This window comes from Neophocaena asiaeorientalis, unplaced genomic scaffold, assembly GCF_003031525.2.
Source record: "Neophocaena asiaeorientalis asiaeorientalis breed wild unplaced genomic scaffold, Neophocaena_asiaeorientalis_V1.1 scaffold248, whole genome shotgun sequence".
In the NCBI taxonomy this organism is placed as follows: Eukaryota; Metazoa; Chordata; class Mammalia; order Artiodactyla; family Phocoenidae; genus Neophocaena; species Neophocaena asiaeorientalis.
This window is the reverse complement of record NW_020185320.1, coordinates 2,080,662-2,108,550: the sequence shown is the minus strand read 5'-3', so window position 1 is coordinate 2,108,550 and position 27,889 is coordinate 2,080,662. Positions and strand designations below refer to the sequence as shown.

The 27,889-nt window shown below is 39.6% G+C and overlaps 1 protein-coding gene across 1 annotated transcript; it reads right to left on the bottom strand.

The window, feature by feature from the left end:
• Positions 1-604: 604 nt before the first annotated feature.
• TBX18 (T-box transcription factor 18) lies at positions 605-27,715 on the bottom strand. The gene is made up of 8 exons (XM_024733723.1): positions 27,409-27,715; positions 25,991-26,195; positions 23,713-23,814; positions 20,521-20,692; positions 12,949-13,116; positions 9,640-9,704; positions 3,983-4,077; positions 605-1,891 (listed from the first exon to the last, which is right to left on the bottom strand). The coding sequence occupies exons 1-8, from the start codon at positions 27,713-27,715 to the stop codon at positions 1,167-1,169; spliced, it is 1,839 nt and encodes a 612-aa protein (XP_024589491.1). The 3' UTR covers positions 605-1,166.
• Between the last annotated feature and the right edge of the window lie 174 nt (positions 27,716-27,889).

The window sequence follows — 27,889 nt, the reverse complement described above, 5'->3', positions numbered from 1 at the left end:
CTTACAGCGTTATTTAACACCATGAAGGCCTAGAATCTATCTGTTTTGAGAAAGACTTCAGACAAAGGGACAAGGTTCAGGAGGGGGGAAGGTTTCAATTTGTAGGAGTTATGAGATATAAATAAGTAGCATAAATGCCTTTTTCCCTTACTTATAGACCACGGGTCAGGAATCTCAAAGCAAGGTGGAAAAAAATCCTGAATTAAAAAAAAAACAAAACACTATAAAAACCTAAGGGATAGCTAACAATATTATTCTTCTTGATTTAAAAAGCTAGACATTTCTCATTGGAATCAAAGAATTTGAGGTGGATTTATTTTCTTTTTGCCATTCCAGTCATATCATATATTCCTTCCCTGGTGAAAACTGGAATTTAAAAATGTCTATAGGACATTCTTTAATAGTCTACTTGATACTAAATAAAATGAGCAAAAAATCCAAAATACTGGAAATTTATTCTCTGCAGATGAATAAATACCTCTTACATGTCCAATAGAAAGTGAAAAAAATCACAAGCCTCTCCATTTTCCTTAAGAAAGTAATTATTATGGATTATGAATTTTTATAGGACCAAAGTCACCTAATACCTGTGATAAATAAGAGCAAGTAGGAACACAAAAGCTAAACCTTCATGATTACAGATACCTCAGTACTATTACTAAGACTTCTACTGACTTAGGTTCTCACATTGCGCCCAAGAATAACAGAAATCACAAGACTCTGTGTGCTGGTTATCAACCCTCAAGTAGGAAACTGTGTAGAGCATTTTCCTGATAAATTAAGTTATATGTCTTAGTCTGGTTAGTGTCATTGCCAACTTTTAAGTTTGCTGTTTGGTTTTTTAAAAAGTATGAGAACTTTGGTTAAACATACTACATTTATGCCAATACTCTGTGTAACTGGGGGGAAAATAGAGGGAGGATGTGGTTTTGTAGGCTGCAAAACCCCACATGCCATATACAGTATACATATGTACCAAAGATAATTACAATCTCACCATGAGAAAGTCAAAAAAACTCAGTGAGCCTTCATTTTCTATTATATGTACATTTTACAAGCTACTGATAAGTTTCTTTTCATATTGCTTTCCAAAAAGAAAAGACAAGGAAAACGAAGAAAGAATATACATTAGCCAGATTCCAATGTAGTTTAACTTAAAGGCTTCATCAGACCATATGTGCAGACACTTGAGATGATGAGAGAGTTAAGCTTCCTAGGGTCCTAGAATCAAAGAAACTCTGCTGACCCCCACTGCTAAGCAGGTGCACTCCTTCCACGGGGGGCAACATCTGCCGATCCGTCATGGTCCCACTCGGTGAGGACCCCAAGAAACTTCCTTGGGAAGAAACAATTTTCTCAGGACTGGCAGCCAGTTTGGGGGATGTGGAGAAGTTATATCCGTACAAGGCACAGGGGCTGTGTAACCTGAACGTGTTATAGGAACCCTGGTGTGTCTGGTTAGCAGCAAAGGCGTTGCTGGGGGGTGAAGGCATGATGTACTGGAGCTGCGGGGACATCCCGGAAATCTGCATGGACAAGCTGGTCTGTGGGCAGCTGAAGGTGTCCCCATCCGTGCCGCCCATGGACATGTTCACCGAGGCGCTGCCGCTCACGCCCACGTAGGAAGGAGTCCTGGGCGGGGCGAAGGTCTCGCCCGTCTGATTGGTGAGCCTGTTGTAGGTCTCGGCCAAGGACGTGCTGTATCGGTTGAGGGTTAGGCTAGAGCGGGCGCATGCGGAGTAGTCAGCCGGGGCCAGACTACACAGCTGGCTGGTGTTGGGTCCCAGGTGGAAGGCTGGAGACGAGCAAGGGGAGCCGGACAGAAGATGAGGGTGGGTGGCCGCAACGCCATTCCCAGAACCTTGGAGTAAGGTGGAGGAACCTGCATTTCCTACAAAAGAAATTGAAATGTAAAGAGCATCTCTTCCTTTCAACTGTGTACACATGAGCTAGACGGACTTGTTACAAGGAGCGGGTACAAAGACGAAAAGGAGATGGTCTCCGCTCTCAGGAATTGTAATTTAATTGAATTCAGACTGAAATATTTTAAACATAGATCCTCTCAATATTTTCAAGGAAATTATCTCCCCAAGGAGTGACTTTTTTTTTTCCCAAAAGATATTAGGACACTATCATATAGAATTTTCACATTTTCTCCCTCAATTAGCTTTCTCAAACTTTTCTCATTTTTTAATAATAAACACTACAAATACTGACTTTCCTGGCAACTTTAGAAAATATAAATTTCATCTTACTCTGTATCTTGTTCCAAAAGTTCCATCACCTCACTTCTACCCAACCTTTTTTTTTTCTTTTTTTGCTGTACGCGGGCCTCTCACCGTTGTGGCATCTCCCGTGGCGGAGCACAGGCTCTAGACATGCAGGCTTAGCGGCCATGGCTCACGGGCCCAGCCGCTCCGTGGCATGTGGGATCTTTCCGGACCGGGGCACGAACCCGTGTCCCCCGCATCGGCAGGCGGACTCTCAACCACTGCGCCACCAGGGAAGCCCCTATCCAACTTTTACTCTTTCTTTCAGCAGAGCTTCCTCTGGAGCAATATATTTTCTTGCCAAAAAAGAAGGAATTCAAAGAAAAGAGCCAAATTGGTCAAAGATACATCCTGCCTCAAACAAACTTGCAACTTCCCACTGCAAGCTTGTGTGCATCAATGACTGTACCACTCAGGGCTACTGAAATAAGGCAACCGTCTAGAACTTTATTTTCTTTTTAATTGGAGTATAGTTGCTTTACAATGTTGTGTTAGTTTCTGCTGTACAACAAAGTGAATCGGCTACATGTATACATATCTCATTTCCAAACAGAAAATGGTTTGGTGAATCACATGCTAACACAAGAGCAGAGGTCCAGCAAGTAAACAGCCCTGTGAAATAGAGAGGGGGGTTAACCCTGCATCCAACCAATAACAGTGGTGGCGGCTGACTCCCCCCTCTGGATTTGCTGACAGATTGATGTTTGCAACTTGACGGAACTTAGGGAGAGAAGAGAATTCCAATGGGCTGGATAGGTCGTAAAACCTTCATTGCTCTAGTGACAGTGTTTTATACAGCTTCTTAAAATAATCTAAAAGCCCAATCTGCCCAATGATAATTATCTAAAACCCAGCAATGCTAAATTCTCAACGGGGTGCTGGGCAGGATCAGACGTAAAATGCCTGAGTGCAGGAGTGAGCCGTGAGTCCTACCTACCAAGTAGAGAAGGAAGTGTCATCCCTCTCCATGCGGCTCCCTCTGAGGAGACACCAGCCCTGGGCTCGTAGGAAATACTCAAAGGGGAGCTCAGGGAAGGTTGCCTCCGTGTGCCTGACCTTCTCATCATAAATACAAGAGAACCCTGCCTAGAGGCAATTCTGCTGAAGGAAGAGGAAGCTGGCAAGAAAGGGTAAACCGGGACCAGCATCGGCAATTATCTGTGAAGTACCAACTAGAGTTGTACCACTCTACCAATTAGAGGCCAACTAGTCTACCTCTAATTTTAAGAAGAGATTTAGGGTAAAGTAAAGGTTATGAAATATATAAAGAGCCTAAAATATCTAAGACTTAACCTTTGACCACAACGGCCATTTTCCTGGCCCATCCCCATACCAGACAGAAAAGAGAGGGATCCTGTAATGGGAGGATGTTGGTAATGAGGTTGCCATTATAGCGGACAAGCAATGACTTGTGCAGTTTTCAGTGCCTGAGCATCTAGGCAGGACCTGGCTGTATACATGACCCAGGAGACTTTTGTTTTGTTTTGTTTTTTGTTTTTAAGTCTTTTTTTTTGATGTGGACCATTTTTAAAGTCTTTATTGAATTTGTTACACTATTGCTTCTGTTTTATGTTTTGGTTTTTTGGCCGGGAGGCATGTGGGATCTTAGCTCCCAGACCAGGGATCGAACCTGCACCCCCTGCATTGGAAGGTGAAGTCTTAACCACTCGACCACCAGGGAAGTCCCTGACCCGGGACACTTTGTGATTTACCTTGCTTGGGAATTCCAGGGATATCTTCAAAGGTGAGGGTCCGTAGTGAAGGTCTCCAGAATGCATATGACTCCACAAGGGCTTCCAAACCCATTCTAAATGGAAGGGTCAGGATGGGGGTGAACACAAGAAGCTCGGTTAGGAGCAGTTGGAGTTTGCAGCCATAATAAGCAGCTCAGAAAACACGGCTGGTGTTGACAGTGGCCCCCCACATTGGCAGGTGAGGAGCTTGGCACAAACAGAAAAAGAGATGGTTCAGAGATGAGCTACCCTTCTGTCACCAGGAGCACAAGAGGATGGAATCCACCCAGGTTGTCCTGTTAATGTTCTCAGAAAACTTAGCTGATCTCAGGGGATAAAAAGCTGTACCCTTGTACCAGGAAGTTGGGGTGGAGAGAGTCCATACTAGCTGCTGTGAGGCCAAGGCTTTGCTGTGATCTGGAGCTCATCCTCTCTCCCTGTTACACCACTCTCCCTCTGATGCGGAGAGCTCTGCCACAAAAGCACGCCCTGTAAAGAGGCATTTCTATCCAGCATTCGGTGCCTCGGCAGCCAGCTGAGAAGAGCGCTCATCCTAAGAAAACTGACTTCTCTCTCAGAGGCATGATCACCACACGCAGGGCAGCCAGGGTGGGCTCTGGGGAAGAGGGGGCAGCCCTGGCTTCTCAGCCCAGCCTGTAGGATGATCACAGGAAGGTGATCTCACAGGGCACTACGGTATATGGAGCTAGTATCAGCACCAGACATTATTTTAAAGCCCCTACATACATTTAATGAATGGACACTTAGAGAGACAGGATAACTTCATTATGGGCTACTTACATGGATATATGTATGTTTTAAAACAAGGGTGACTACTCTAAATACATAATAAATGTATGTATCTCCTACCGTAAGTGATTCAGATATCACTTCCATACATCAGATAACTAAGTCCTCCAGGTCATAGAAATGAGGCCCTTCACTCAACTAGCACATTCTCAAGGCCTCACCACCATTTCCTCAACCATCTCAGTGCTAAGCAATTTGTTAATCTAGGTAACATTGTGCTTTTCATGAAATATATAGCTCCACTGTAGGAAATGTCTGATTCCTGAGTGTCAAACAGCACACGAACACCTCTTGTGATTGTCAGATACAGTTTTATTTAATACAGATAATCTGTATTTAATGCTTATATTAAAGACAGGGTCTATCTTTAATAGCTTAGACTCCACGTGCTACTTTCCCTCCATCCCCAAGTCATGAGCTATGAACTAAGACTACAGAAAACCCCCTCACAGAGTCACACCCCCTATACAACATGGCGAGAGCTCTCTAAAGACCCATGATAAGTGACCTGTGCGTGCAGCTAAAACCATCTTCCGCTGCTTGCCCTGGGCTGCCCTGAGCATGAAGGACAGAGTCTGGCTTCGGATGGAATCGGTGTGCCCCAGAGAGAGGACTATTTTGTGGTAAGGACACTGGATTGGAGATCAGGAGAACTGGGTTGTGACTACAACCCACTAACCTTGAGTAAATGTTTGAAGCTCCCTGGACTGCAGTTTCCCACAAAGTGAGGATTGGAATACAAAGCTTTAAACCCTCTCCTAGCTCTAAAGTTGTTTACCACGAAGTGATTTTTTTCCAAACGAGACATGCTATCTGTGGCTGACTACAAACCAGATCCAAGACCACTCTACTCAGCAATATTTTATGTACATTAAAGTATTGACTGGGGAGAAGGTTGGCAGCCTGGTCAGTCCCAAAGCCCCACATAACCTGCAGGTTTCATTTAATACTCAACTTATGAACGCTGGGTGCTGTTTAGCTGATTACTCTATTTTCAGCTTGTACTAATACTCAATTTTTATGACTTTCTAGAAACAAGCTTTTTTAAGCTAAAGAAGTTAGGACACAGCTTTGTATAAACTGCTTTGTTAAACCGCATAGATGAGTTTTCGTAATTGTGGTTTTAAATATTCAGGATACCAAAGTAGTCCTGGAGTGATCTCAAGGGGAATTTACAAAGAGGTAAGTCCTGAGCATCTATGGGACCTAGAAATTTATTAGCTGTGGAGATGACCATCAGTGCATTATTTGCTTTAGCAGTGTAAACTGTATGATGCTTCAAATACAAACCCACAGACCAAATTTTTAGGGAGAAGTTATTGATCCTCACAAATATATAACCCTAAGCTTTAAAGGGATGCTCTGAAGGTGACAGATCTACATGTGATCTGATTTGGACCTATTGATATTTTTCTTGAAGCTGTTGTTTCACACTGCAAGTTCTAGAAAGGATTTCAGATATTTTGCAGGAAACAGTTATAAAATATTTATGAGCTGAATCTGGACTTTTTTTAAAAAAAGCCTTCATTTTCTCCAGTAATGGAGACTTTTTCCCATCTAGTTAAAGATAAAAGACACCTCCTGCAGGAGTGTAGCCAAGATGGTAATTTATACAAGATGCTTTTGAACAATTTCCACATTTTATCACCTCGCTAATTTATGCTATCAAATGGCCAAGTTTATTTAGTAAAATGGTTATGTTTTTCCTGAAGTATTTAAAGAGAAGAAATTTTTGTACCTTCCTGAGTAAAACATTTTATAGGGTCAACCGTAAGGCCTAACTGAAGAATGAAACTATTCTCAGCACATAAATTCTCCTTCACGTAACAAATGTCTTGCAGGAGAGCTTTTAAGGGCTGAAGCTACTGATTCCTATAAAATAGGCTGCAGAACCATAAATAGCCAGGAAGGTATAATTTTTAATTCAATTGTTTTATAAAGTTTTAAAAAATCACAAGTCCAAGTTTCTTTTTTGTCCTGCATAATTTGTTTATTTCATGTCTAGGGAAAAATAAAAACAGAATGTGTATTAAAAAGCAGTAACAACAGTGCAAGAAAACTGGGGGTATTAAAGAAATATTTTGAATTTTTTCTCATGGGATCTTTTCTCTATGAAAACATATCACCCCTCACCCAAGTCCTCAGCACCAACGCACCTTCCTGGTCTTACAGATAACTTTTTTTTTAAAGGAAAATAATACATAAGTTAGAAATCTTTAAAGCTGACCAAATTCTCTCTTTTCATTATAAGTGTCTTTTGCATTTATCAGTGGAAAATGTTAAAATCAGATTTTTTTAAAACTGGGAATACTGATTCATAGATATTTAGCATTCCAAACTGGGCACTGAAGAGCTTTTCTATGATAAGCAGAAGTCATTTAAATGAGAAAAAAAGTGAAACTATTCATTTCACTAACAAGAAAGCTATGTATAAGTTCAACATGTTTTTCCTATACTAAGATATTGTTTAAACATTTGGAGTAAAATAAAAATTTAAAATTTTAACAACCTTTAAAAAGTGTTAAAACATAATTTATTATTTTTTGCATGTCCATTAAAAACTTTAAAAGGTTTAGAGTCAGGCAATAAACAGTAGCAAGCACCATGGATGCCATGCTTATATACTCCTGAAACAGCCAAAGGGAAGAAAAAATTTCTATCAAACCTAGCATTTGACCTCACGGTACCAAACAAGAGACTTAGTGGTTTATTTTCACCAATGCCTCTGAGTTTTTTTCACTGATCAAATTTTTAAAAACTAATGTCTTTTCATTGTGCTGACTTATCTAGAATTCTTCCTGAAACCTTGTAATATGTATCTTATCATCTCACTTCTACTTATAGGCTTATCCGCTATGACTACTACCCAAAATACACCTTTAAAAATATGTTTAAAGTTATTGCTTCAAAAACGAACTGACAGTAATGTGTAACATGATAAGTATAATGAACACTGCTGTATGTTATAGAGGAAAGCTATTAAGAGAGGAAATCTTAAGTGTTCTCATCACGAGGAAAAAAATTGTTTTTCTATTTCTTTAATTTTGTATCTATACGAGATGATGGATGTTCACTAAACTTATTGAGGTCATCATTTCATGAAGTCAAATCATTATGCAGGACACCTTAAACTTAGGCATGCTGTATGTCAATTGCATCTCAATAAAAGTGGAAGAAAAAAAAAGATGGCCATGTGAACCCCCAATGTCAACAGCAGTGAGGTCTTTGCTAGAGCCATCCTACAGGAGAGCCTGGACTTAGTTCCTGGATGTATGGCCTCAAGCCTAAATGCTGCCCTCCTGGAGTTTCAGTGAGTTTTAATAAATTTATTCTCTGCTTTAAAAAAAAAAAAAAAGAACTGAAAGAAATGCAAGAGTCATAAATAGATAAATACTCTTCGGCTATAGCCAAAACCACAAGAAGATTCCATCAAAATATTTGGCAAGGTAGAAGAGGAGTCATCCCAGGGGCTTCCTTCAGTCACCTTACCAGTGACCACCCCAGTTACTAGATTATTCAACTTTCAGAAACTCCTCTGAAAAGCAAAGTTAACCACAAGCTAATGCAACATAACAAAAGCCAAGCAAAGTTTTTCTGCACATGGAAAGAGACATCTAAAATGACAGAATAATCTCAATACAGCAGACAATGTATAGTAGGAATACCTGCAAATCTTCCTACAGAGTGAAGCCCTGTTATTAGTCAGTCTTGTTGATCTGCCTGTGCTAAGTTTAAGGCTTAGGGCAGGTGTTTAAATGAATCATTGCATATGAAGATGAAATCAAGTCTTTCTGCAAGCATTTGAGTTTATTCTGAGAAAAGGTCTCTGTCTACACTACATTGCCCAGCTAATCAGCTGAAAGAACTAAAAGTCTGCACTACTGCTTGATTGTTTTCTCTCTACAATTTTAAGTGGAATTGTTCCTAAAATAAGATAATCGGGGATTCTGACCTCATGTAGACACCGCCTATCAATACCAAGTTTTCAAGAAGTATTTCTGGAGTAAAGTGATAAAAAATGTCTCAAATATTTTTTAAAAACAAAGTGCTTTTAAAAACATTTAAGTCAAAGTCTTACCCTGAAAGGGCATCTGGAGAACGTTAGTCTATTATTACTATCAACAGTTATTTTAGAAAACGTTGCACCGAACTGTATTGGGATAGAATCATATCAATAAATTCAAAAACTCTTGGCACACAGACTAGGGTGGTCTGCTTTTTGATAAAAAGTAATAGAGTGGAATTCATTATCGTAGCTCTCCCACTTAGTACAAACACCATAAAACACGAAACAGAAAAAATAAACAAGTGTGTGGCTGTCAGTAGAGCCAAGACAAATTTGGAAACCAAAGAACATCAGCTGTCTTGGCAGTGAGGAGTAGTCTCATATTCTAGTTGGAAATCTGAGTGAACAAGAGTCTCTGTCCTATTTCGAAGACAGATCAATACATAATTGTGACATCACTAAGCAAATTCTAAACCAAGAGCAGATGCAGAGAGTATTTTGATTTGGGATATTAAAGCCCCTGGATCTTGAGGGGCAGGTTTCCACAAGGCCCCTTCAGAGGCAGCATGCACTGTACACCCTGAGAACTTCCGTTTTCACCCCAGCATTTCACATCAACATTAACCTTAGAAATGGGCAAAATGCCACACCCAAAATAAGTTACATCCAAGGCTCAATGATATTAGTAAATTTAAATCCTCATCAGAAGTGATTTCAAAACCATGTCAGTAAATTTAACTGTTTACTTTGTAATGGAAAATTCACAATAAAAAAATCAAATATATTTATCACAGTCAGAATGTTTTTCACTAGGGCTCACCTGTTACGCCCAGAGTCTCGGAAGCCTTTGGCAAAGGGATTCCTATCTATCTTCAGGCGAGTAATCTGCAGAGCAGAAAAAAAAATCACATCAAGTCTTATTATAAATGACAAGGAAGGTTATTAAAAATGGAAATGATGGAAGAACTATAAGTAACTCCAAAATTAACTGCCAGAGGATGTACTGTGTTCTTCTTCCCTGTTTCTCAGGTATTTTATTATATTAGTAACAAAGCTACATGAAAATTTCAGAAATGAAAATTTCAGAAATCATCTAGACATTCATTTGCTATGAAAAGGACATTCCCCCGCCTCTGTTCAAGCTCTGTAATAGATAAAGTTTGCTTTGCTTTTAATATCCCTGGAGAAGGAGATTCTGAATCATCTGTTGATAATTTGCCCTTTGTTTGACAATCTCTCTAAACTAAAGTTCTTCCCTTTATTAACGCTGTGACATGTGTCTGTTTCTCTTGCAGTAGTGGTGATGCGGAGCAGCTAATATCCAGCTTCTATTTAACAGCCATTTATACGCTCGAATGTTGTTAACCTTCTTCAGAAATAGGCAATATACATTCCTTTAATTTTGCCTCTCCTTGAATCATCTTTATGGCTCTCATCTCCTCTTTTATCTATGGATTCGTGACCTGGTCAGAGCACTACAGTGAATGTCTAACCAGAGGTAACCATGACTTGAAGGTTCTAATGGGATTCAATCTTATATATGTAGGAGAAATAAATAATGACTTCATTTTAACTACAGTTGTAATTTGTTGACTCACAACCAGATTTTTGCCCAGGAAGACCCCAAGATTTGAGGGAAACATTTTTGCAAGTGGTCTAATCGTCTCCATTAAAAACAACTTTTTGTAGTCATACCATCCTGAAATTGACACTAATAAACAGTCCCATTTGTTTCTTACCAGATCTCCACTTTGCCCAAAGGAGTTAACAGCCTATTTTCTAAGCAGCACATCGTGCTTTGTTTTCTGTGTTCCCTGGTTTAGTGGAATCTCCAAAGTTAATGAACATCCTTCTTTCTTATTGTGCCATTTTGGCCAAGGACAAATGAACACTGCTGGACGACACTAAGGCAAAGAAAGGCACCCTTGGAAAGTCGTCTGCAATCCCCCTATATTATGCTGTGCATGCTCTCAACCATCTGCCAATCAGCCATGCAACACCTGAGGTAGGTGTACTCCATATGCTACTGTCTTAGTTTGTGGATAAAACTACATTATAAATGAGATAATGTAAGAGTCTGCTAAGTAATTCACCATGTCTGCCACTCTGCCATTGAAAGAATTCTTTATAATTCATTATAGCTCAATTATCTGTTCATTTAAATCATTTTTAAAGAACATTTAATAACTTAAGTGTTCATTTAAAATAGTATTTTAAAAAAGAGTACATATTTATATAATGGTGCCTTGTCTAAATATAGGTTTTTCACAATTACTATTATAATGATTTTTATTGCTGACATCACATCTGTTGAGTGCATACCATGTATGCTGTAATATGAGTTTTGTGCATATTATTTTATTGAATTCTCATAGCAACTTAGATGTAGTTATTATCCCAATTTTATGTTTCTTTTATACTGGGTTAAGTTTCCTATGATCATAAGGTTAACTGGCCGTAGAACTGGGCTAGCACCCCAGGCTTTAGAGCCCACGCTGGTAGCCACCAAGCATGGGCTGCTTACCAATTTTCCAAAAGTTCTTCAAAATAGCAGCCAGGAAGTTTAAACAAATGAACATGGTTTTTCATCATCAATTTTCTTTCCTTCTAATTTTTCCATCCTCTTAATTGATTTGTCAACATTTGTGAATTGGTGTTAGTCACCAACATGTACCAAAAGCCCACTGCAGCTCGTTTATTGTATCACAGAGGCTAGTAGAAAATACACTTTTAACACAGTTAATTGGGTGCGTTGGAGAGAGACTGACAGACAGAGAAAAAAGATGAACTGGGTAACAAATGCCTCTGCTCTTTTCTCCCCATGCATTATATTTTTCCTTTAATAAAAAACATTTTCTACACCTGACATATTTTAAGAATATCTTCCTAATTATCTCCAGCCCTTGCGGGCCTCTCACTGTTGCGGCCTCTCCTGTTGCGGAGCACAGGCTCCGGACGCACAGGCTCAGCGGCCATGGCTCACGGGCCCAGCTGCTCTGCGGCATGTGGGATCTTCCCGGACCGGGGCACGAACCCGTGTCCCCTGCATCGGCAGGCAGACTCTCAACCACTGCGCCACCAGGGAAGCCCTCTCCAGCCCTTTTAAAGGTTAATTTCATGTTCCCTCCCAAAAACCTGTATAGAAGTGTGACAACGTGAATATGAGAGGACAGGACAGCCTGGGCTGTGGGACAGGTGTCGCCACATGGACGAGAACAGATGAGCCTCTCAGCCCTAAAGGAGGACGCACAGGACAGGGTCCAAATCTCCTAAGAAGCTTTAAAACAACAGAAAACAGAACAGAGAGTTTATAAAGCCTAAAATTGTTAACTGAGATGTATATAAATGTAAAGAGAAGTGGAAACCTAAAATAATTCTGCTGACCATTGAAATTTTTTAAAAAATCTACCACAGACCACATCAGCCTCAACTCCATCGCTATTTCTTATGAAAACTGGCCAGAATTGCATGGATCAAATAATTGCCTCAATTCAGTTATCCACCTGCTTGACACAGCCTTAAAGAAGTACATATACTTACTCATATAGAAAAGAAGTATTTCACTTTTCAGATTATTTCCAATTTTATGAAAGGATTACTCCACAATCGCTCATCTCTCAGACTATATAAACATATGTATCACCCTCTATCACAATTAAAGCATATCTTGAAAGAAACAGCCCTTTTGTATATATATACTAAAATGACTGCATAGGATAAATGCTTCTGAAATATTTCCCATAATATATGGATGGTAGCTTTAAAATAAAGTGAGCTGTCAAATCCCATGCCCTGTGACGCAACTCACTTTCATATCCTACATGTCTATTTCCTAGTCAATACACATGCTTTCTAATTTTAATTATGACATCAGGATTCAATGTCTCAAAATGTAAAGTAAACCTACACTGCCAGTCATGAGACACACTCTGGTCTAAAGAAATCCTCACTAGAGTAGCTTTACATGGGGAATAATGGATAAATAATTGTTATTACAATACATATATATTCTGGATGGCAAATGCTTTATGACAATTCATAACATTTAGATACAGTGAAAAGAAGAGCTAGCTTTCAATCTGCACATGAAATTAAATGGGTAGAAAGATCCCAATTCTGAGAACAGTACCTGCTGGTTCTGATAGGCGGTGACAGTGGTGAAAACAGTTTCTGGAAAGGAGAATGCCTTCACTCCCTCCCCAGATGGAACAGGCTTGATGGGAGAAAGATCATCCCCACAGTCTTTACGGATGACATGGACTCGCGGTTGGTATTTGTGCATAGAATGAAGAATAATCTATGTCAAGGAAAGAGAAGCCAAATTTGTCAGCAACTTCTGCCTTGACTAAATATTTAACGTGCAAAACGAATCCCAGTTGGAAATAAAAATATCCAAGGCTCTGAAAGTGCCAATTTAATAAAGTATATCAAAATTGGACTGAGACTACTAGGAAGCTGTTTGCAAAGTGTGCATAAAGATACAAACGAATAAAAGTAATCACTATTTTGGCAGAACCCTGAGTATAACCATACGAATGTAACATCAGATTTTCTGTTTCTGAAAACACAAGAATAAATTCATAAGCCTTTTATTTATAATGAGCCTAATGGAACACAGAGTCCAAAACAATAAAACTAAGAGTGAGACTGAAATGATTATTTGAATTCTACCACACCCATCCCCTAAAAATAAGTATTTGCACACCAAGGTTTTCTTCAGAAACATTTTTTCCCTTGTTGGTGACCACAACATGTCTATTCAAGGGCAAAGGGATTTTAAGGATACCCCAGGGTGTGACTTATGCATGGCTCACAAAGTCTCTGGTTTGCCTGGAGAGCCCAGCGTCCGTGCTCCCATCATAACAAGGCTTCCAAAACCCAGATGCCTGGCGATGCAAAAGCTCTCAGACTCAGCTAGGGGAATCTGATGATATGGTTCAACTGCCTTCTGCCCAAAGACTCCACTTCTGAGAATTTATCCTAAGGAAATATTCCAAATCCAGAAAAGCGTTTCATATACAAAGATGTGCAGCGCACCATTTGTAACAGTGGAAAAACTATAAACCACTGACATGAGTAGACTGGTTAGGTAAATGAAAGTCCACACAGTGGGATACAACATTATTCAGCCATTACTAACGCTTTTAGGACATTTTTAACCACATAATGAAACGCTTCTTTTTAAATCTTAAATTAGAATAAAGGATCCAAGTTGTTTTTCAACTTATCATAACTACATAAAAGTAGACAGTAAAAAGGACCCATACAAAGATATGAAGAGTGGTCACAGCTCTGGATGATGGAATTGTGTGTGAATGTTTTCTTCTTCTTTATACGTTTTATACTGTCAAGGTTGAGGAGGTGGGGTAAAGAAATAGCCCTAACCCTCTATGCCTACTTTCTGGAGATCAGCTTGGTGCTTTGTGACCACCTAGAGGGGTGTGATAGGGAGAGTGGGAGGGAGACACGAGGGAGGGGATATGGGTATATATGTATACATTTAGCTGATTCACTTTGTTATACAGCAGAAAGTAACACAACATTGTAAAGCAATTATACTCCAATAAAGACATTAATAAATAAATAAATAAATAAATAAATGCAATGTGTGATTCTGGATTGGAACCCAGACAGGAAAAAACAGAGCAGACTAAAAATTGGGAAAAGACACTTTACATTAAACAAACAAAAATACAGTGCATAGCCAAGAAGACGAGAGTGAACTGGCTTGTAGTGAAGGAAAAAAAATTCATTTGGGTTTCTGTTTACTAGTCAATGAAAAGTGGGTTCTTGTTTTATGAAGTCTTTGTTCTCTCAAGCAGATTTCTCTATATAGCTATATACATTTTAATTTCATTTATTTGTTTATATCCTTATGGAATCTCCAAAATGACTTAAGGTGGGGTATACTGGGGTAGGGTACAGAAATAGATGAGGCATGGCTATGTTTGCACATTAAAGGGTAACTGCCAATAGTAACCTGAAAATTATTCAAGAAAAATAATATACTTTCAATATGATTTATAGGAGTGTAGTATATCGCTGGAAATTTTAAGAGAATGCTAAACAAGCCTTAGTTATTCTCATAAAATAGCATTATTTGCTTTTTTTATCCATTATTTGCTTTTTAATGAACTATCAAAGTTATAATGACAAGTGTTCAAGAATATTTTTTTAACATCTTTATTGGAATATAATTGCTTTACAATGGTGTGTTAGTTTCTGCTTTATAACAAAATGAATCAGTTATACATATACATATGTTCCCATATCTCTTCCCTCTTGCGTCTCCCTCCCTCCCACCCTCCCTATCCCACCCCTCTAGGTGGCAAACCACCTAGCTGATCTCCCTGTGTTACGCGGCTGCTTCCCACTAGCTATCTATTTTATGTTTGGTAGTGTATATATGTCCATGCCTCTCTCTCGCTTTGTCACAGCTTACCCTTCCCCCTCCCCATATCCTCAAGTCCATGCTCTAGTAGGTCTGTGTCTTTATTCCTGTCTTACCCCTAGGTTCTTCATGACCTTTTTTTTTTCCTTAGACTCCATATATATGCGTTAGCATATGGTATTTGTTTTTCTCTTTCTGACTTACTTCACTCTGTATGACAGACTCCAGGTCCATCCACCTCACTACAAATCACTCAATTTTGTTTCTTTTTTTGGCTGAGTAATATTCCATTGTATATATGTGCCACATCTTCTTTATCCATTCATCATGAATATTTTGCTTATTTAATAGAACAAGTAGAATAAGGAGAACCACTGGCCTTATAAACAAGGAGACCACAATGATAATGCCCATTTCTGAAACTCAAATAATTATATCTGATCTGCATGTTCCGTGCTCTCTGTTCTGTTCACATGGAGGATATTTTTTCTTTGGGGCATTACCTAGTAGCATAGATAGTCACATGGACCTCTGTCCATAAACACGGGGTGCTTTCCCATGTGAAGGTTAATACAGTTTTTTCCGACATTAAAGGTACTAGGTTTGAGACAAAAGAAGCACAATGTTACGTATTTCTGATCTGATGGGTGTAAAGTGCCTGTAGTTTGACAGATACACCACCTGTCCCTTACAAAACAGCTCAATAGGGAAACACTACCTGCTGACTCTGGAAGTTTTCTACATGACCTATATGCCAGTGTTGGAACAAGTCAAGCAAAGGACCAAGAAGGAGCAGATAACAAAAGCCTGGCTCCCTGCATTTTTGGTGATACCAGATGCAGACTTGCTCTCAATGGTAGGGATCAGGGTAGTTACACAGGGTCGCAAGCTCCATAGCAAAGTGGCCTGGGTTTTGTTTCAAGTGTGACGTTGTGTATGAAGCACCCCTTACAAATATGGACTTTCAAATTCATCAGCTCATTTGAGTCACTCAAAATTCTCTGGTTCCAATATAACCCATGAGAGAACCAAGGCCCAGAGAGTCAAAGTTTTTTGCTTACGAACCTTAGACCTCTAAGCCATGGCAAGTTCCTTCCATCAGGGAGATCTAGCAATCTCCCCTGTGACTTCTTGCTTCCCCATCTGATTCTCGAGCAGAAATGGGAAGAGGGTGAGGACAAACTCAGAGCTAGGGTGACTGTATCAGTGAATCCACAGCAGCTGGAAGAACAGACCCTCCGACAAGTTTCCTGGCTGTAGATGCCTGACTGTGCTTCCTTCCAAAGTACACCAGCACTGTGGGTACAAGTCCTGCCCTGGTTAAAGGTGCACCATCACCTTAGATATAGAATTACCTTAGATATAGAATTATCTAATTCTGCAGGGAAACGTTCACCTGAATGTTTCCCTCCAGACAGCAAATTCCAAGTGAAACATGCACATGGTGAGACGGAAATACCCCACCCAAGCATGCTGACCATCTGCTCCCAGGTAATCCAAGGACCAGTCTTGGTTTGTATACAATCCAAGACAAAGCTGACTACGGTCTCCCCAAAGGGCAAGTAGGGATTATAAAGTCTTCACAACATTCAAGATTAGCTGTGGAGATTGAAGTAAGTCAGAAAGAGAAAAACAAATACCATATGTTAACACATATATATGGAATCTAAAAAAAAAAAAAAGGTCTGAAGAACCTAGGGGCAGGACAGGAATAAAGACGCAGACCTACTAGAGAATGGACTTGAGGACACGGGGCAGGGGAAGGGTAAGCTAGGAAGAAGTGAGAGGGTGGCACGGACATATATACACTACCAAACGTAAAATAGATAACTAGTGGGAAGCAGCCACATAGCACAGGGAGATCAGCTCGGTGCTTTGTGACCACCTAGAGGGGTGGGATAGGGAGGGTGGGAGGGAGACGCAAGAGGGAGGAGATATGGGGATATATGTATATGAATAGCTGATTTACTTTGTCATAAAGCAGAAACTAACACATTGTAAAGCAATTATACTCCAATAAAGATGTTAAAAAATAAGACATACATGTGTAGTCCTAAAAATTATAAGATTAATTTTTCTTAACTTTAATAAAAAGTTGACACGCTAAACAGAAAAAAAAAAAAAACAGATTAGCTGTGGACTGGTGGGACGTTTCTACATCTCTAAATTCTCACCAGTATTCCTCTCTAAACAATTCTTGGTGTTTGGAAAGATGAAAATCACTTTGGGGAAAATCACAATGGCACATAATCTCATGTTTTGTGCAGCCCTAGGTCCACTCACAGCCCCGTGACAATTTGTTTCCTCCAATCTCTCTGTGTTTAATAAAAGTCCCAGGTCTACATGGAGTTCTCAAGTCACCATGTTGAACACTTGTACACCTTTAGCAGAGTAAAACTGGGAACTGACAGGACAAAAAGTAGGAAACTAATTTAGAAAGCAAATTAGAAAATTACCTCGCATTTGAATCTACAGCTTGATTGGTTAGAGATTAGTGTCACTTCCTTTAGAATTGGGGGGTGGGGAGGCTCAACTGTATGAGGGTAGAGAGGTGAGAGTCCCTGAGAGGTCTCTGCATCAGGAAAGGGACTGCTGAGTTAGTCCCATCACAATGGTACTGCTGTCTTCTCAGACGCTGAATCACATCAGCAATAGAATAAGAAATGACTTCCTAATCTCTAATCTAACCTTATTTAGGGTCACCAAACTGAGCAAAGAAACACAACAGACACCTTCTTCACAGAGCCTTCCCAATGTCTCCTGGCTGGAACAATATGGCAGCTGCACTGCTGTGCACTGACATGACGATCACCTGTGTGCCTGTCCTCTCCCCCCCCATCTAGGCTAGAAGATCACTGAAGGCAGAGACTATGGCTTCTTATCTCTTACTTACTACATTTTACAAAGTCTTCAAAACTTTGTTTTTAAATAAAGAACAGAAAAGAGCATTTTCCCTCCTACCTTCTCCTCTAGTATCAAGCAATATGTACATTCTTACTATTTGCAAAAGCAATTTCCTCGCTTCCAAAATGCACAGGTACATATTATTCTCTCCCTATTCCCTGCACACACTAATTACTTTCCTTTTTTAAAGTATTACATCCTGTCACAACCTTAAAAGAATTTTACTGGAAAATGACACACTTCTATAGATTGTGTCTGTTTTCTGCTATGTTTTTATTTTTTTAAGAGTGAAATGTTATAATTATTTAGGTATAAACAATTGTGGCTCAAGTTGCAATCTATTCTTTTGTATTTAAAACAAATGCTGTGTGATAATTAACGTTATGTGTCAACTTGGCTAGACCATGGTACCTAGATGTTTGGCCAAACACCAGTCTTGATGTCGTTGTGAAGGTACTTTTCAGTTGAGATTAACATTTAAATCAGTAGAGTAAAGCAGATACCCTCCATAATGTGGGTGGGCCATACCCAATCAGTTGAAAGACTTAAGAGAAAAAAGGTGGAGGTCCCCTGAGGAAGACGAGATTCTGCTTCCAAACTGCCTCCAGGCTCAAGCTGCAACATTAGCTCTTCCCTGGGCCTTCAGCCTGCCCACCCATCCTGCAGATTTCACACCTGCCAGCCACCACAATTGTGTGAGCCAGTTCCCTAAAATAAACCCCTCCCCTGTCTCTATCTCTATTTCTATCTATATCTATCTATATACGCATAACTATATCTATACAGTCTGTTGGTTCTGTTTCTCTAGAGAATGCTCTTTTAAATAAAGTCTAGTGAAATTATGAAGTTAAAATCAGATGGATAAATTACTAGATCTATATCTAATTTTGTAGATATTAGATATAAAGCCAGTAATTTGATCTGAAAGAATTTGAATTATAGAATGACTATATTTATTTAAATTATTTAAAGCAGTTTGTTCCTTATATATGACAGTGTATAGCTTTTAGACCCACCTATCTCTTTAAAAGATATATTCTCAAACTATAGAACTCAGAAAAGCAGGGTATGTTTAAGCGTTGAAAACAGGTAACACTTAGTGCCATTTATTTTTAAAATTTTTACTGTAAAAAAAATTAAAGACTCCTCAGTGGATGCACCGGCAAAATTTCACAGTTGGCTCCCTCAATGAGACAGAAGAAACTAGTGTTCTTTCATTGAAATCAAATGAAAAATAACTGTTACAACCTGACTATGTATATACAGAAAAAAAAGAAGAGAAGCAAAGTAATGCACTAAAGTACAGGGCATGAAGTGGGATTCAGAAATAAACTGTACACTGTTACTTTTCTGATTCTGGTTTAGAATATGAAAGGCAACAAATAAACAAAAGTACTGGCAGTTTGAGAGAGATGAGTCTTAAAACTCCAGATGCTGCATCTGTACCACAATGAAATTTGTACTTGAATGTCTTCATTTTAAGGTCAATTTGCTTAAGATATTATCTAGCAACTTACAAATCATATCCTGTTATCGCTGTATTACTAGCTTATGACAGTTTGCATTTTTGTTTGAAAAGATTGGCCCATAAATATGCTGTCTTCATGTCACCCCTTTGAGAAATGAACTAGTTGGTATTCCTTTTACATACCATATATGCTCTTAAAAAGGCATTTCAATCCTGCTTCAGTCAAAACCCTCTCAAATAACAGAAACCTAATAGAAATGCTAGCATTGAGTGGAAATCAGCATGTATCCAGAGTTACTTATTTATTAAAATAATAAGGGTAGTCTTGCCTAGGAACAATACTGTGTAAAAATTAATAAGGTGTTAAAAATGACTATATTATTGAAATGGCTGGCTTTAGCATATATATCATTTTTCAGCAGTTTTAAGACGAAAAGGAATTATTACAATGTATTTGACAACTTAGATGTCATTACAAAACAATTGGGAGCTTGCAGGTGGAACACGCAAACAGCATAAGCCTGGGCTGTTATTGAGAAGCATGAGCTTCACTGGAGAAAGAACTGGATGCAGGCAGGACACAATAAATCATTATCACTGTTCACCCAAGTGCCAAGAATTCATATTCAGAGTATAATAATTGGCACCTCACGGGATTTCAAACAAATGTTTTGGCTAAAAATGGCTGCCTGAGGTTCTTTCATTCCAATACAAATGCAATATCTAGTTTTCCCTATTAAATGCTTCATAGAATACTCCGGCCACAGGCATAATCTCTGATGCAACTATAACCTAGATTTTGCGCAGACTGTGCACAGGCTAGTCAACCAGGAGAGGAATTTCATGATCTTAGAAAAGTTCATTTCCTTCAGGCAGGAACAGTACAGATACAGCCCACGCCATCCAATGGAGGCAAATTAGGGAGGCCATGTACTTACGTGGCCTTGGTCATCCAGTTCGTTGTTGGTGAGCTTCAGCTTGTCGAAACTGATCACTTGTCTCATCCAAGTCTCCCCTGAGGCAGGCGAGTCTGGATGAATGTACACCCGGGGTGGCACAGGGGAATCAGCGTTGCCCGCCACCATCCATTTAGAGCTGTGGTAAACATACCTAGAAGGCAATGACAAGGCTCAGTTTGTGAACTGTTGCTTTCCTGGAATTTCCAACTCAGTAGACTCAGACAAAATCTGCACCCTTTAAAAAGTCTAAAATTTGACGATTTGCTCTTTACATTCAATGCATATAAAATAAGAATTCAAGCACTTTTTAAAAACTCTCTGAAGCAGTGGTAACCTACTGACCACTCAAAGTGGTATGTTAAGGATTTAGTGAAAAATATGCACACTATTCCCACCATAAATGCAAATGTTTTAATTTGGATGAATCACACTTAAACACATTAGACATTCTGTCTGTATTCTGATGTTTTCCATTTTTCATCTGGATGTTCAATTGACATGAAGAAACTAAGTTCTCAATCTCCCCTTTAACGAAATCTCAAAAATACTTGAGAGTTATACCTTAAAGTGTCCCACTTTCTTTATCACTTCCCATTTTACGCTTATGTTCAAACTGATGAGATAGATGGTAGAAAGGCAAGGGGAAATTGTCAGAACTTTCAGTAAATTTATTTTCATAGGGAAAAAAGTTCTATCTATTATCATTTATAATTATTTTTTCTAACTCTATTACACTATAAACTGAGGATATTCTGTTTAATTTTAAGTTTGTAAAATCATAAAACATAGGCCTTTATCTCCTATATTTCTCTTTGTTTTGACTATTGTAAGAAAATTCTTTAAATTTTTTATACCACTAATTAAAATACACATCAAACTTTAAAAATTATGATATATCTAATTAACATTACCTTTCTAACTAAGAGACAAAACATCTTACTCTATTTGTGTATGTCAACTATATTGACTCTATAAAAATAATCATTTAAATAACAATGTTTCAAGTAGTATATAAGACAATAATGTTTAATCTTATATTCAGACCATCATTTATTAATGTTAATTTAAAATACACTAATTCAAAAACTAGAAACTAGTATATGGATGATTGACTTAGAAAAGGGTAGAAAATGAAATTATATACTTCGATGTTTTTCTTCCATTTGTTTTAAAATATGGCATACAATTTAAAGCAACAATTTACAAATAGTCTCAGAGAATTCTACCAGTATATATGCAAATTTCTTTTTAAAATAGTATGAAACAGTTTCATAATATCTCTGGTGAGCCTCACTATTTCAATATGGTCACACATTTCATTCTCTTTTGAGTTCAATATGCCTTCTATTCTTTAATTCCTTTTCTTGGGAAAAAATACATTATCACAAAATAAAGAATAATAATAAAAACAATTCCCCTTAATTGATATAGTGCAATTTCAATAAATAAGCTCCTAAGTGCATGGCCTTTTGTGAATATTAATTTTACATTCTAATAAATCACAATCACTTTTCATTTCACTAAATACCATTCTTTGATAGCAGAGAATACACCAAAAATATTTGTTTCTACCATTGTTGAAAAAGTTGGAAAATAAAATGCAAATCTTAGAAATGCAAGAAAAGCAGCACAATGAATATAGAGCTATTGCCAAACTAAATAGAGTGATATGCTCTGTCAAAACCTTGAAAAATTATGCATATTGAATAGTTCAAAAATCCACACCCACTAAGAGAATAAATGCTACATGTTACATATTCTTTGTGAAACATTCTCAACACAAATGCTAAAAACAATTTTTTTCTTGAGAAGCAATATAAGTGAAAGCAAATTTATGTTTTATAATTTGATCTTTTATAATATGGCATCTTAATACTTGAAATTTTTCTTGCTTTATGTGTGAATAATAAGGATCAGTTAAGTAAAATAAACCATCCAAAATATATGGAAGAGATCTGGAGAAAGAAATAGAAGACAAACTTAGAAGAAAAAGGAATAATTTCTAAGCTCATTAGAATTACATTGTCTTCCTAAGGGCAAAACCCAAATTAGAATATGGATTTTAAACCAAGTAAACTTAAAGAATAAACTTCAATGCCTTCTAGCTTCTATCATGTAGTAGATAATTTTAGCAAAGCTCCCTAATGAATTATTTAATTAAAATAAGGGATACAACTTTAAAGAGTAATAAAAACCAAATCTGATTTCATTTAAAAACTTACTAAATGCTCTAGCTGTTTATTTAAAAGACAGAAACAAAGAAATTTAAAGCAGCATCTTCCGATTTTCCACTCAGAATTTCCTTTTTTAAATGTTAGCATTTTTTTTAAAACATCTTTATTGGAGTATAATTGCTTTACAATGGTGTGTTAGTTTCTGCTTTATAACAAAGTGAATCAGTTCAGCTCCTCAGTAAAATAAAAAGAATTGCCATTGACGACTGTTGATTTGCTTACTTGCAGAAGGGAAAGCAAAGGTTGGTTTGATACTGAAGAAAGTATCTTTTCCAACTTTACTTGATATCTAGATAAATATATTCTCTCAAAATCCAAACACTACAAAACTTTTAAAAAATTACTGTTAACTACCAGCCAAAAAAACAACAGTAAGGTAACAAATTCATTGCCAGCTTAAAGATGTCTTAATATAGTAATGAATTGAGACTTTTTTTTCTAAATTGTAAAATATCTTCAATAATTTTCTCAAATTAAAGGGAAAAAAGCCTGTGAAGAAGCCTATGATTTTGTAATGTAACACAATAAAGGGAAATTATTTAAATGTCCAAAAAACCACGAAGAAAATGAAACAATTTGTTAACTGTTATGTATATCTACAAACTTGACTCAACATTTTGCCTCAAAATCCTAATCAAAATGTGAATCAACATTAAAGTCACATTTAGTTTAGCAACACTAAACTGACCCCTTATTAAAATTCCTCAACACTTAAAGACATTTCTGTATCTACTAAAAGCAAAACAAAAATTTTTTTTTCACATTTATTGTAAGAGAAGGCACCATCTAGACTACTGGAAGTGACAGGGTTTGGATTATGGATCTGATAATTCTACAGGCTTCTGGAAACAAATATCATAATCAGCACAGATTAAATAGGCGTATCCTGTAAAATCCCAGCGTTTTCTTATCCTCTGTATCCATCTGATCACTGTACCTGTATCTTTTGTTGTCCACTGGCACAATATCCATGGCAATGTAATATTGCTGGTGAGGATCTAATCCTGATATCTTCACTCTCATTGCTGGAAACATGCGCCTATGTATAAGGGAGGGGAGGAAAGTTGGTTTGGGTTCTGTTTTTGTTTATGATTACACTTGAAGAATGAGTAAGCAAAGAAAACTCTCGAATCTGTATTTTTCACATGGAAAAACTTATAACATTCACTTTGGTAATGTAATTCAAAGAATCTGAACACAGGATGTATCAAAACTGAATCATTTAAATGTAATTTGTCCCTGTACTTGCATTCCATGTTTACTGAAATGTCAGTATAGCTAAAAGCGAAAAAAAAAAAATTGTACACTGAAGAAATAATGGTACAGAAAGCACTTTATTTTTTAAACAAAATTTGGTAAGCAGATTAACTTTAATAATACAAATAATAAAGTGTTCCAAATGGTAGAAATAGAAATTTTGAATTTCTAAAAGTGATAAAATATATTATAATGTGAAATTTTAAAAGGGTTATAAAAAAAAAAAGCACAAGAAGCCAATGTGCCATGCCATAACCAAACAATATGTTCTTTATTGAGACAGGACTTCCTGTCTGCAGCATGGTAAAGGTGAAGTGCAAAAGTTGCTCTAAATTTGAAAGGTATAGTAAAACTTCTTTATTGAAAGCAGAAACTAAACACAATGTATATTTGCCAAATCATTCCTTCCCCCACCATACCCTGAAAATACTTTCTTATTTAACCACACTTACTCAAAATTTGCTAATTAAAATAAATGAAAATCCACATTTCTCTTGGCTTCCCAGAGATGCATATAAAGGAGATGCTAAAATAAATGCACCTATCTTTTAAAAAGGGCACAGCAGCAAGGAATACAGCAGCAAATTATTGTATATAAAAAAACAAATAAAGCAGTTCTCTTAAAAAAACCCAACAACTTTCATCTAATGATTTATGTCTAGGACCCTTCCGGTTAATCTAATTTTTGCTAATTTAACCCTATAACACAAATTTTAGTACTGTTATTTACCAGAAATGTTTCCTATAACAATAAAGCCATTAAAGACCACTTCCAGAGAAAAGAAAGTCCATTATTCCTAACTAGGCATGAGAACAGTTTAATACGCTGGCTGTTTTGGTGTTATTTCAGTGTACCTGTAAGATAAAGAGTAAAGGTCTTTAACTACATCCTTTATAAGACAACTGTTGCTTTGTGTTGTTGAAGATTGAATTTGGATCATTAATAAAAAGCTCTGTGAAAATGTAGAAGGTAGCATATGGATTCAATAAAATGTTTTTGTAATTTCTAATAAGTTTGGATACTTTTATGCTATCCAGGTTTTTGCCATGTGTACTCCCTGAAAGAGTTGTGTGTGCTTTTTAAAGTTTCTTTTAAGGAAGATAGTATTCACCGATTTCACTGCACTAAATGAACTGAAAACTCTAAAACGCAAATATTTCTGTCCCTCCCTCACATTAACATGATTTGTGCAACAAATCAATTTATTTTACTAACTGACGGATGTGCAAATTTCACACTTTCAAAAAAATAAATATAACTTACAAATTTTTTTGGTATTCCTCAGCAAATTTAGGCTAATTTGTTGGATTTCATTTAGAAAAAAAAGTAATCACGTAACTGTGAATCTATAAAAAGAATGGTTTTTAAAAATCGGGGCAATTGTTTTTGCAGGGATTAAGCATGTATTACTGGTGATTCCACTAATTTTCATCCTAATCTAATATCAAAATAGCATAACACATCACGTTCTCATACTGCCAGCAAATCTTTTGATAAAGATCCAACTGGAAGTTTCGAATCTAAAAAAGCAAACGATAGTTTGCTAAAGAATAAACTGCGTTTTTTTAAAAACGGGGGGAGGGGTGGATAATCTGTTCCTTAATTTCAGAAACATAACTAAAGCCTAAATAAATACCTGAACAGATATGAAGTATGATCACGAATCTATAACTACCCTGCATGCGGATTATCAACAGTAACCGTTACCGCCTCCGCGGCGACAGCGATTTTCTCCTTAGCATCCAACGAGAGGACAGCCGGGCCGTGTCCCTCGCCGGCCGACTGCACTCCAGGTTAGGTAGGCAAAGCCAGTCTCAAAAATGAACCACTACCCGGGGCCTTGTCTGCAGAAACTGCTAACGAGAGACCCCACCGCTCTGGCAGGTCCTTCTTCCCAACCCACCAAGAGGTGGGGTGAGGCCAGAGCCGGGGCCGTTCGCGCCAGCGTGCCCTTTACCTGCCGGCCTTGGTGATGATCATCTCCGTGCCGATCTCGTGAAAGCGCTTCCAGAGCTCAGCTCCCTGCAGATCCACCCGCGGGGCCTGCGGCGAGGGCAGCGGGGTCCCGGGCCGGGCCAGGGCGGGCACCGGGGACCCCTTCGGGGAGTCTCCTGGGGATGCCAGCGGGGAAGCGCCCTGCAGGAAGCCGTCCTCACAGCCGCCTGGGCAGCAAAGGGCAGAGGGGGTAACCGGTGAGGGCTCGAAATGGGAAACCTGGTGGGGAGATGAACCCCCGAGGGCGGCTGGGGAGAGGAAAAGGACCGCGAGGAAAGGGGAAGCTTTCTTGCCATCCGGCCCTTACAACAAATAGGCCCATGGGTGGGTAAATACGCGCTCCGCCAGCCAAAGGGACGGACACTCGACTTTCAAGTAGGGCCCTCTCGGTCCCCAAGTCTCAAGTCCCGCAGAGGCGTGCGGCCAGCGTCCACCCCACCCTCCCTGCTTCCGCCCGGTCAAGGCCCCAAAATAAGTTTTGTGCCGCAGCCGGAGTCTGGGATGCATGCCCAACGGAGCCTGAGATGGGTTCCCGAGTCCAGATCCGCAGTGCAGGCCCCGACACACCCCACGCCATGGACAGCACGGAGCAAAAGCGCCTGGCGCCCCGGCTCCTGGTCCCAAGCGCTTGGGCCTCCCTTCGTAATAGGCGTCCGAGGCGCCTTGCTTCGGGCCCGGCCGGAGGCATCCTCTAGAAAGCTCTTCAAACACCGCTCTCGCCAAACTCCCCGGCCGCCCGGAGCTTCTTAGCAAAGCAGCAGCGGGAAGAGAAGAGCACGAAAAACAAGCCCAGGATCGCCGTCGGCCTTGGCAGCGGGAATCAAGAGAGGAAGGCAAGGGAACCGCTCAGCTACCCCTCGGGAAACCACGTTTGCAAATATGCCGCCCTCTTCCTGGTTTGCCCAAACCGTTTAGGCATTCGTTTCGGTTTCGGGGGTGTGGGTATGCCGTCGCTCCCCCCACTCCCATGCTTTTAAAAGTTAGGAAAGAAAAAAGAGCACCCAGGGGCTGGAAGCCCAAGGGAGGCAGATGCGGAAAGCACAGATCTGCGCCGCCGAGCGCCGCAAACTGCAGCTGCTGAGGGCGCGGCGTGAGTGGGCGGTGGTGGCAGCAGCAGCCTGAGAAACCAGGCTGAAAGTGGCATTTTACTGTCTGGAGGGTGACCCGAGTTGCGCGGCGAGAGCGTCCAGGGCAGCGCGAGCTTTGCGCCCTGACACCCAGGCTAGCGCTCTGATGGCTGAGTTGCCCCGGGCGCACAGGGACACCGCGCGCGCGCACGCCCACAACTCGCAGTAGTTCAGGTTCTCCGCGGCAGTACTGGCCCGTGGGACCGGGAGAGGACGTCTAAGGAAGAAGTTAGGCGGGAAGGGGCTGACTCACCCGCGGCTCCGCGGGAACCGCAGCTCCGCTCCAGGTCTGCACAGCTCCGGATGGGCCCGGATGCCGCCCCAGCCGGCGGCGAGAGCGCAGTGCCTTCGTCTCCCTCAGAGGAGCCCTTTTCTCCGGCGGCGCCGCCGCGGCTGCAGCCTCCGTCATCTAAGGCCCCGGCCGCCTCCTCTGCGCCCAGCTTTCGCCTCTTCTTCTGAAGCTGTTGCTGCTTCTCGGCGCCGATCAGTGCCTCCACGGAGAAGGCGTGCGCCTTAAGGCTTAGCATGCTGCACGGCGAGCCCCTCCGCTTCTCGGCCATCCCCGCCGCCCGGCGCCCGCCCCTCGCTCATATACACAAGCTCAGGCACACGCACACACTCGCTCTCCTTCCCCTACCAAAATCTGAACGACTCTCGGGGCCTCCCGCAGGCCCAGATCTGCCCTCTTCCCCGCCCGGGCAAAAACAAATTTGGCGTTTCCTCTCTCGCGCTTG

What these genes read in the sequence shown, in the direction of transcription:
- TBX18 (XM_024733723.1), bottom strand. Translation starts at nt 27,715, where the DNA reads ATGGCCGAGAAGCGGAGGGGCTCGCCGTGCAGCATGCTAAGCCTTAAG. An exon ending in CGGTTCCCGCGGAGCCGCGG is followed by an intron (nt 26,196 to 27,408) that starts GTGAGTCAGCCC and finishes TTTGCTGCCCAG; the next exon opens with GCGGCTGTGAGGACGGCTTC. An exon ending in CCGCCTATCAGAACCAGCAG is followed by an intron (nt 9,705 to 12,948) that starts GTACTGTTCTCA and finishes TCTGCTCTGCAG; the next exon opens with ATTACTCGCCTGAAGATAGA.